Genomic DNA, 8986 nt, shown 5'->3' with positions numbered 1-8986 from the left:
GGTCATAGGAACAAAAGGCACAGCACAGGGAATATCATCAGTGATACTGCAACATCACTGTCTGGTGACAGGTGGCAGCTACACTCTGGTGAGCACAGCATGGTGTAGACAGAGGGTGAAGTCCCTGGGTGGCAGTGGGTTCTCCGCTCATGGTCCCAGGGTCATGGGATCCAGCCCCACAGGAATCAGCCTGCTTGAGATTCTCTTATTCCCCCCCCCCCCCTCCCTCTTTGCCTCTCTTCCCTGCTCTGGCTGTCTCTCTCTCAAAAACAGAGAATGTATTCAGAATTTGAGTCACTGTGTTGTGCACCTGCAACTAATGTAATCGTGTCTTTCAACTATATTCACAGTTAAAATATTTTTAAAAAGAAATTAATTAGGAAGTATAAACTGTAGGGGTGGCTGGGTAGGTAAGTTGGTTGGGCATCTGACTCTTGATTTCAGCTCAAGTCATGTATGATCTCCTGGTTCCTGGGTGTGAGACCTGCATCCGGCTCTGTGAATGGGTGCGTCCTCTCCCATGACTGCAACTGCAGAGAAAACATGTACAGTTACAATAAGGCATGGGAAGGCTAAGTGAGACTGGCAGAAACACAGACCCCTATACACGCAGGTGTTGGTGTGGGGTGTGGGGTCAGAGGAGACACTGGGATGCAAAAACAACTAACTGGATGAGAGAGAAAAGGGACTGGACATAGAAATGAACAAAACATCCCAACATGGCATCAAGGTCGGGGGACATAAACTTGTCAGGCACCCATTAGGCCTCAGGCACCATTCTCTGCACGACATGGTTCAAGACAAAGTCTCTAAGGAACAAGGGGACTGTGAAGGGTTGGAGGAACCAATTTCATACTCAATCAATACTCACTGGAGGAGGAAATGTCCATCTCATCAGGCAGTTCAGTACCATCGACCTCAGTTTGACCCTGCACGTCACTGAGGGTCTTGGCATTGTTTTCACTTGACATAAATGTGATGGACAATCCCCTCGGGCAACTGGCCTGCACAGGCCTCCTGGAAGGGGACAGAGGGTAGCACTGGAAGACCCCAAAGTAGGAAGACACCCAAAAGGAGGGACGAGGGTGTAATGTATGAATACATAGGAAATCAGGGGCTGGGAGAGGACACTGGGAGGTCCGTGTGGGTGTGCAGCTTACAGGTAGGTGTTGGAATCACCAGGCCGGTGGTAGTTGATGGCAGAGTTCACCTGCTTAATGTCCATGCCTTGGCTACATAGGTTGCTGGCCACAAGAATTCGTTATTGAAGACCTTTAAACTACTGATACCAAGAAAGCCTTTGTCAGAAAGACAATCATAAAAATGTTCACAGTCCTTTATCTCAGGGGTCTCATTTCCTCCCAAGGACACAAGACATCTTTCCATCTCTCCCTCACCTCTCCTCTCGGGGCATCCTACAGTGGATGGCAATGGCTGGCAAGTTCTGCTCCACCAAGAGCTGGGCCAGGGCAATGCAACGCTGCACAGACGTCACAAAGATCTTGCCTGTGTGTGGAGAGTGGGGGGATGTGGGCCCATGGGTGTGTGTATGGGGGGGAGAATGACAATGTACCAGAGTGGGAGATTTCTGGAAGTACACCCTCCTCATGAAACCACTAAGTCCCTCTTATTCCCCACTACATGATTCCTTTATTCCTCTAAGGATAATTACTCTTCCTTTCTCTCCTTTGCTTCGGATTTTCCTCAGCAAATCGGTCTCTGAGGAGATACAGAGAACAGTAACCAAATCTGGCAGACATGTTAGGAGACAGGAATGAGATACTCCATGACAAAGGGATAAGTATTGGAACTAGGGTCTGGAACGACCATGAACCATATTCCTGCTTATGAAATATTAAACCTAAGACCTACCCTAATTGTGGGAGTAGTTTTAGTGTGAAAAAGTTGCACAATCCGTAATCTGAAAAAAAGCTTCTCCTCAGGGTGTGATACAAGAAGAAATAAACATATTTAAGAACCCTAACAGGGCCAATGTATGTGGGAATATTTAAGGATTTAAAAGTCCTCCAGATTTTTTTGAAAGTTTATTTACTTATTTTAAGACAGAGAGAGACAGACTGAGTATGAGCAGGGGAGGGGCAGAGACAGAGACAGAGAGGTCAAGAGAGAGAATCCCAAGCAGGGTCCCCACTGTTAGCACAGAGCCTGACACAGGGCTCCATCTCACAAACCATGAGATCAGGAGTCTGACCCTTAACCGACTGAGCCGCCCAGGCTCCCCAAAACACCAAGTCTTTAATTATTATTGATGGGTTGTACGTATTTTAAAATATGCAATTGAAGACAGAAGAAACAGCAGCCCCCACGTTGGGAACTGGTCTGACACTGACAGCTGGGCCTCAGTGTGGACAGAAGCTGACTGATGCCACCACTGGGCCATATTATTCCTGTGGGACAGGAGCCAGTCATCTCACCGAACATCGACAGCACACAAGGACACTCTGAAACCATGACAAAACTTTGTCCAATTACAGACAAAAACAAGGCACCGTATGATCCACCAAATACCAAACATCTCCCCGTGCTGGTTACTGAGCAATCGCTGCTTTTACCATTACTTTGTTTATCTCAAGTTTTTATTTAAATTCCAGTTAGTTAACATACAGTTTAATATTAGTTCAAGAAGAATTGAGTGATTCATCACTTACAAACAACACCAAGTGCTCATCACAACAAGTGTCCTCCTTAGAACCCATCACCCATGAAGCCCATCCCATAAACCTGTGACCCACCCAGAAGCTTGACAGTTTCTCCGTACTAACCACCTTTTCTGTTGGGATTTGTGGTAATATTAAAACAAATGGCTTTCTTTAAAAAATTTTTTTAACGTTTATTTATTTTTGAGAGAAAGAGAGACAGTGCAAGCAGGGGTAGGACAGAGAGACAGGGAGACACAGAATCCTAGTCAGGCTCCAGATTCTGAGCTGTTAGCACGGAGCCCCACGCGGGGCTTGAACTCATGGACCCTGAGATCATGACCTGAGCCCAAGCCGGATGCTTAACCAACTGAGCCACCCAGGTGCCCCAAAACAAATGACTTTTTGATAATTCGATTCCACTCTAATCAATGCTGGAACACCTACATTACTTAGTGAAACAACACACAACACGTTACTTAAAAACATTCATGCATTAGTACAGATCCATTCCATGTGCAGATGGGCCTATGGATTTAATGTAACAGTAAAACACAGTTAATGATACTGTTTCAAGCCCAGTTTGCAAAGAACCTCAGAGAAATTACACATTGTGTAGTTTTAATATAGTATCAAAGATGAATATCCATAATTATCTGAAACGGTTATAATACATACTATTCTCCTACATTTGGTCAAGGACATACATTTTTTCATATACTTCAGCCAAAACAACACAATAGATGCAGAGGCAAATCTGAACATCCAGTGGTCTTCCAACGAGACAGACAAGAAAGAGACTTGCAAAAATGTACAATGGAACAAAACCACTATTCTCACTGCCCCTTTTATTTGGGAACATTGGTACTTTCCATACAAACAATATTTCTGTTTTCATATGATTGAAAATGAATTAATAAGTATTTGAACCTGTTTTATTCCTACTGCGGTAAATAAAGATCGATATAATCCACAGACACACAATTATCCCTGGGATCCTCACTAATTTGTAAGACTGTAGAGATATCCTGAGAACAAAATGCTGGAGAATCAGTGACTCACACAGCTCCCGGTCCACGGCTCAGGGACACAGTGGGACTAAGAGCGCTCTGTGCAGTAGGTGAGGCGTCCAGGCCAAGTCCCAGGTCCCCAGGCCCGCCTCTCAGGGACTCTGGCCCCAGGGCGGCGTCGGGGGCAGGCAAGCCCAGTGTTGGGGAGTCCCCATCTGCCCTGGTTTCACTTCTCCCTGTCACAACCTGTGTCAGGTCCTTCTGCCTGGATACTGATGACGCGGCCTCGGTTCACACTCCTATTAGTGTCCGGTTTCCGGAGAAGCCAATGAGCGGCACCGCGGTTCCGGGGTATCAAGTTTCCGCACCCGCCTCCTGAGACTCACATTTGTTCCCAGACCCCGAGGATGCGGTTCGTGATGTCCGAAACTGTGCTCCTGCTGCTGTTGGGGGCCCTGGCCGTGACCCAGACCTGGGCGGGTGAGTGCGGGGTCGGGAGGAAAGGGACTCTGCGGGGCAGGAGGGAGAGGACCGCCCGGCGGGGACGCGGAACCTCCGGGGGAGGCGACTGTCCTCCGCCCCGACCCCAGACCCCCACCCGCCTCCGAGCCCGCCCTGGCCTGCCGTCCCCCGACCCTCCCGGACTCAGCCCTGCTCTCCCCAACTCGGGTCCCCCTCCCCCTGCCCTCCCGTCCCCCTCCCCCTGGGACCCGGGCCCCGCGCGGGGAGGAGGGTCGGGCGGGGTCTCAGCCCCTCCGCGCCCGCAGGCTCCCACTCCCTGAGGTATTTCTACACCGCGGTGTCCCGGCCCGGCCTCGGGGAGCCCCGGTTCATATCCGTGGGCTACGTGGACGACACGCAGTTCGTGCGGTTCGACAGCGACGCCCCAAATCCGAGAGAAGAGCCGCGGGCGCCGTGGATGGAGCAGGTGGGGCCGGAGTATTGGGACCGGAACACGCGGATCGGGAAGAACGACGCACAGATTTTCCGAGTGGACCTGAACACGATGCTCCGCTACTACAACCAGAGCGAGTCCGGTGAGCGACGCGGGCCCGGGTCCAGGTCACGACGGGCCGGGGTCGCCCCGATTCTCCGGGTCAGAGTGCAAACCCGAGGCCTCGTGACCCCCGTCCCAAGACCCTGGAAGAGCCGAGGGAGGTTTTAGGCGGGTTTACTTTCGGTTTCACCTTAATCACTGCTGCTCTGGGGGCGGGGACAGGGTCGCACAACATCCAGAGAATGTATGGCTGTGACGTCGGACCGGACGGCCGCCTCCTCCGCGGGTACAGTCAGGACTCCTATGACGGCAAGGATTACATCTCCCTGAACGAGGACCTGCGCTCCTGGACCGCGGCGGACACAGCGGCGCAGATCACCCGCCGCAAGTGGGAGGAGGCCGGTGTGGCGGAGCGCTTGAGGAACTACCTGGAGGGCACATGCGTGGAGTGGCTCGCCAAATACCTGGACATGGGGAAGGAGACGCTGCTGCGCGCAGGTACCGGGACCACCGGGCCTCCTCGATCTCCCCTCCACTGGGGCTGGCTGCCCACGAGAAAGGGAAAATGGCCTCAGTGTCAGAACAGCGCCCCTCCCCGAGTGGGAAGAGGGAGATCCGCCTGGAAGTTCATATTCCTACTAGAGACTGACTCACCTTGAGGGTGCTTTTCTCTAAAAGAGAGACAGGAATCCAGTCTCTCCCTGGGGTGCAGGTTGAGATCATCCCAGAAATAACCCATCAGCAGTTCCCTCGGACCCTGGCAGCCACCTTGTGAACCATGACCTTCCCTCTCAAGGCCTTGATCTCCCTGAGAACATCTTTGGAGATCTGACTCCGGGTTTTCTGAATCATTCACCCTCCACCACAGTCAGGACCACAGTGTGTTCCCCCTTTAGACCAGCAGCTCCCTACCCGGGCTTCTCTCCCTGATTCCAGAACTTAACAAGAATCAGGAGATCCCAAAGGCTAGACTGCTGTCTGGGTTTTGTGCTTCTTCCATCCAGACCAGTTGTCCTGTCCACCTCAGGATGGTCACGTGGATGCAGTTTCAGTGGCCCATAAAGCTAAACCACAGTGTGGATTCTCTGTTTCTTCTTCCTCAGAGTCTCCCAACACACGGGTGACCCGCCACCCCATCTCTGACCGTGAGGTGACCCTGAGGTGCTGGGCCCTGGGCTTCTACCCTGCGGAGATCACCCTGACCTGGCAGCGTGATGGGCGGGACCACACCCAGGACGCAGATCTTGTGGAGACCAGGCCTGCGGGAGATGGAACCTTCCAGAAGTGGGCAGCTGTGGTGGTGCCTTCTGGAGAGGAGCAGAGATACACGTGCCATGTGCAGCACGAGGGGCTGCCCCAGCCCATCACCCTGAGATGGGGTAAGGAGGGTTTGGGGTAGAGCCCCATGTCAGGGAAAGCAGGGCCCTTCTGGAAATTTCAGAGTCAGAACTGAAGCCGGGGGTCTGGGCCCCTCACCTTCCTTCCCTTTCCAGAGCCATCCTCTCTGCCCTCCATCACCATTCTGGGAATCATTGCTGGTGTGGTTGTCCTTGTGGTCACTGTGGTGGTTGGAGCTGTGATCTGGAGGAAGAAGTTCTCAGGTAGGAACAGAGTGGGGGGATGTGAGTTCTCTTGTCCCGCTGGGGGGTTTCCTAGGTAGCACATTGTCCTGCCTGGTTCCTGGGAATTTCCATCCACACACATGGACCTGCCCACTCTGGAGCCGTTACTAACATTCACTCTGTAGCAAAGCACATGTGAAAATGAAGAACAGATTTTCACTTGGTAATTCTGGTCACGGGGACCTGATTCCCAGCACTGACAGGACAGAGAGGAAGGTCCCTGCTGAGGCCAGACCTCCAGCAAGTCAGGGGGTCCTGTGACCCCACACCTCTTTCTTCATGTGTCCCAATCCTGTCCTGGGTGTTCAGTCAGAACTCTGGAAATGTCATTGTGGACCAGGACTAGGAGGTTACTCTAGGATCACATGGCCCACCTGTCCCAGGTCTCTAACATGCTATTTTCTTCCACAGGAGGAAAGGGACCAAGCTATTCTCACGCTGCACGTAAGTGTGGAGGGGGTGATCCCTGAAACCTGGGATAGTGTAGACAGGATCCCATGGGTCACCCCCCTTCCCCCTTGGCTGCTCCTTTAGTCTCAACTCCTATGGCTCTGATCATGTCCTGTTTGTTCTACCCAGGCGACGACAGTACCCAGGGCTCTGATTCATCTCTAATGGCTCCTAAAGGTAAGACTCTGGAGGGTGAAGTGGGGAGGAGTGGGGGCACTAGGGACACTTTGAGCATGCGTGGGGCTGTTGAGTGTGTGGCACTTATGTGACTGACCTAAATGTGTTCATGATGATTTTTTTTCACAGTGTGAGACCCGCTGCCTGTGGAGAAGTGGGATCCGTTCACACTCCCACTTGGTGACATCAAGATCCCCTGACTTTCTGAGGATGGTGTCAGAATGTGTCTGTGTTCCTATTAGCATATTGTGAGGACGCAGGAGACTGGCCCCCATGCCCACCATGACCCCTCCCGTACTGATTCGTGTTCCGTCTCCATCCCTGTCTTTAGTTCATGTTGGGCTGAGTACTGACGCCTTACTTCCCTACTGAAAATGAGAATCCAGATAGGAATTTGTGTTTTGTAATTCTTGGCATGTGGGGATGATGAGGTAATAAAAGAGAAGGTTTGTAAAATTGCAAGAGAAAACAAATGAAAGCCCTGAGAACCTCCCAGAACCCGCTGTTTCCTGTGCCGTGTCTGTTGCAGGTGGGGACAGGAGAGGGCTGGAGGAGCCGAGCGTGGACGGGGCCTGGGTCCAGTCGGTGCTCAGTGCGTCCTTGGTGTGTCGTGCTCCCTCCTCAGCTGGGTCATTGTCTCTGCTCCTTGTCCTTGTCCTTTCTGTGGAACCTCATCTCACCAGGACCTGAGATCATAAGGGCTTGGACATCACCTGTCACCAGGACCTTGTGCAACAAGAGCTTCCTGTGACTGGGTCAGCCCAGGCTCCATCCTGGGTCATGACCTCAGCCCCATCTTTTGGGTGTATTTTCTTCTTTGTTTCTGTGGAGCCTCAGGCCTGTTCTTGCTCTTGTGTCCGAGTTCCTGTCTCCTTCTCCCCAGATGACCCCGGTGGTTACAGCACCAGGAGTCCTTTGGACTGTCGTTCCCACCGGCCTAGATGGGCCCTGCACACAGGAGTCTCTGTGGTTTGGAGACATGAATTTTCAGATTCATCCATGTCCTCCCTCTAGAGTTGTCTTCTGGATATTCTTTACATCCTGAGGTAGACAGAGAGGAATCTGGGAGTTTCTCATCCTTGTTCAACTTCAGTTAGTTTCTACCTTCCCTGCCTCTCTTCCCCCTCTTCTTGCCCTTAGTTCTGGTAATGCTGGTTCTGGCTCCCATCCACGTTCATGGATTTATAAATCAGGGTCTAATGTAGATTTCTATTTGGTTGGAGAAAGAGTCCCATAGAGCCTGAGTACATTGATTCTGAAGACAGGACTATAACTGTGTGCTGTGCTGTGCAGGGAAAACACTGTGGGAGGGGGGAGCTGAGCAGAGAGGGTGGAGGGGGGAGCAGCCCTGGGGGAAAGTAGAGGCGGCACTGATGGTGAGGTGGGGGCACTTTGTGCGGGAGCTGCCACGGACCAGCTGTGCCTGAGGCTCTTCCAGAAGACAGAGGTCCTCTCCGCTGACCACCTGTTCCACTGACAATGTTGTGTGCCACGTGCAGGACCCGCTATTTTTCTTATCTGGGACACCTCAGTAAGTAAGAAGAGGCAAATGTGCTGGTCTTGTGGAGAATATGTCCTAGGGGTGAGGGACAGACTCTACTTGGCCTTGGAGCAATGTGGGGACTGAGGGCATTGACCCCATTGAGCAGTCAGAAATCCAAGTATAACTTTTGACTCCCCCGAAACTTAAATACTGCCACTAATAATGTACTGTTCATAAGAAGCCTTACTGAAAACAGGAACAGTCGTTCAACACATGTTTTGTACATTACATAGATAGGTACATGTATTCTTACAATAAATTAAGCTGGGGAAAATAGTAAGAAACCCTAAGAGAAACTGCATTGACAGCACTTATTGTAGAAAAGACCACATATCGGTGGATGTGCACAGTTCAAACCAGTGTTAATTCAGAGTCAACCGTATACTGTATAAATGTGGTAAATAAGGGAAGTGTTTAAATGGAAATTGGTAGGTGCTTTGAGGAAGGTGACCCAGAGAATTACCTGTGTGGGGACACTCAAGGTGGCTACTTTACTACGGTGGTAAGTGTGAGCCTCCCTGGGAAGCTGA

General features: G+C 51.4%; 2 protein-coding genes across 3 annotated transcripts; one reads left to right on the top strand and one right to left on the bottom strand.

Moving 5' to 3' along the window:
- Positions 1-356: 356 nt before the first annotated feature.
- LOC122219673 (spliceosome RNA helicase DDX39B-like) lies at positions 357-3939 on the bottom strand. 2 transcript variants are annotated; one of them, XR_006202510.1, is made up of 5 exons: positions 3720-3939; positions 1398-1506; positions 1161-1282; positions 872-1017; positions 357-530 (listed from the first exon to the last, which is right to left on the bottom strand). XR_006202510.1 is itself a non-coding variant. In XM_042938198.1 (4 exons), exons 2-4 carry the CDS (start codon positions 1223-1225, stop codon positions 451-453), a joined length of 291 nt encoding a protein of 96 aa, XP_042794132.1. In that variant the 5' UTR covers positions 1226-1282; positions 3720-3939; the 3' UTR covers positions 357-450. The 2 variants fall into 2 exon arrangements, 1 of the variants encoding a protein (XP_042794132.1); XM_042938198.1 differs by lacking the exon at positions 1398-1506.
- Positions 3940-4035: 96 nt separating this feature from the next.
- On the top strand, positions 4036-7306 carry LOC122219670 (DLA class I histocompatibility antigen, A9/A9 alpha chain-like). Its single transcript, XM_042938194.1, has 8 exons — positions 4036-4147; positions 4435-4704; positions 4887-5162; positions 5768-6043; positions 6158-6265; positions 6698-6730; positions 6866-6913; positions 7043-7306. Exons 1-8 carry the CDS (start codon positions 4075-4077, stop codon positions 7045-7047), a joined length of 1089 nt encoding a protein of 362 aa, XP_042794128.1. The 5' UTR covers positions 4036-4074; the 3' UTR covers positions 7048-7306.
- The last annotated feature ends 1680 nt before the right edge of the window (positions 7307-8986 follow it).

The sequence above is a fragment of the Panthera leo genome, chromosome B2, assembly GCF_018350215.1.
Source record: "Panthera leo isolate Ple1 chromosome B2, P.leo_Ple1_pat1.1, whole genome shotgun sequence".
Lineage (NCBI taxonomy): Eukaryota > Metazoa > Chordata > Mammalia > Carnivora > Felidae > Panthera > Panthera leo.
This window is presented reverse-complemented; position numbering and strand designations above follow the sequence as displayed.

Excerpts from the sequence above, each read along its gene's own strand:
- LOC122219670 (XM_042938194.1), top strand. The coding sequence starts at position 4,075 with ATGCGGTTCGTGATGTCCGAAACTGTGCTCCTGCTGCTGTTGGGGGCC. Across the intron at positions 4,705-4,886 it reads CTACAACCAGAGCGAGTCCG|GGTCGCACAACATCCAGAGA; the intron begins GTGAGCGACGCG and ends GGGCGGGGACAG. Across the intron at positions 6,044-6,157 it reads GCCCATCACCCTGAGATGGG|AGCCATCCTCTCTGCCCTCC; the intron begins GTAAGGAGGGTT and ends TTCCCTTTCCAG.
- LOC122219673 (XM_042938198.1), bottom strand. The coding sequence starts at position 1,225 with ATGGACATTAAGCAGGTGAACTCTGCCATCAACTACCACCGGCCTGGT. Across the intron at positions 1,018-1,160 it reads GGTGATTCCAACACCTACCT|GAGGCCTGTGCAGGCCAGTT; the intron begins GTAAGCTGCACA and ends GTCCCCTTCCAG. Across the intron at positions 531-871 it reads GATGGACATTTCCTCCTCCA|TTGCAGTCATGGGAGAGGAC; the intron begins GTGAGTATTGAT and ends TTTTCTCTGCAG.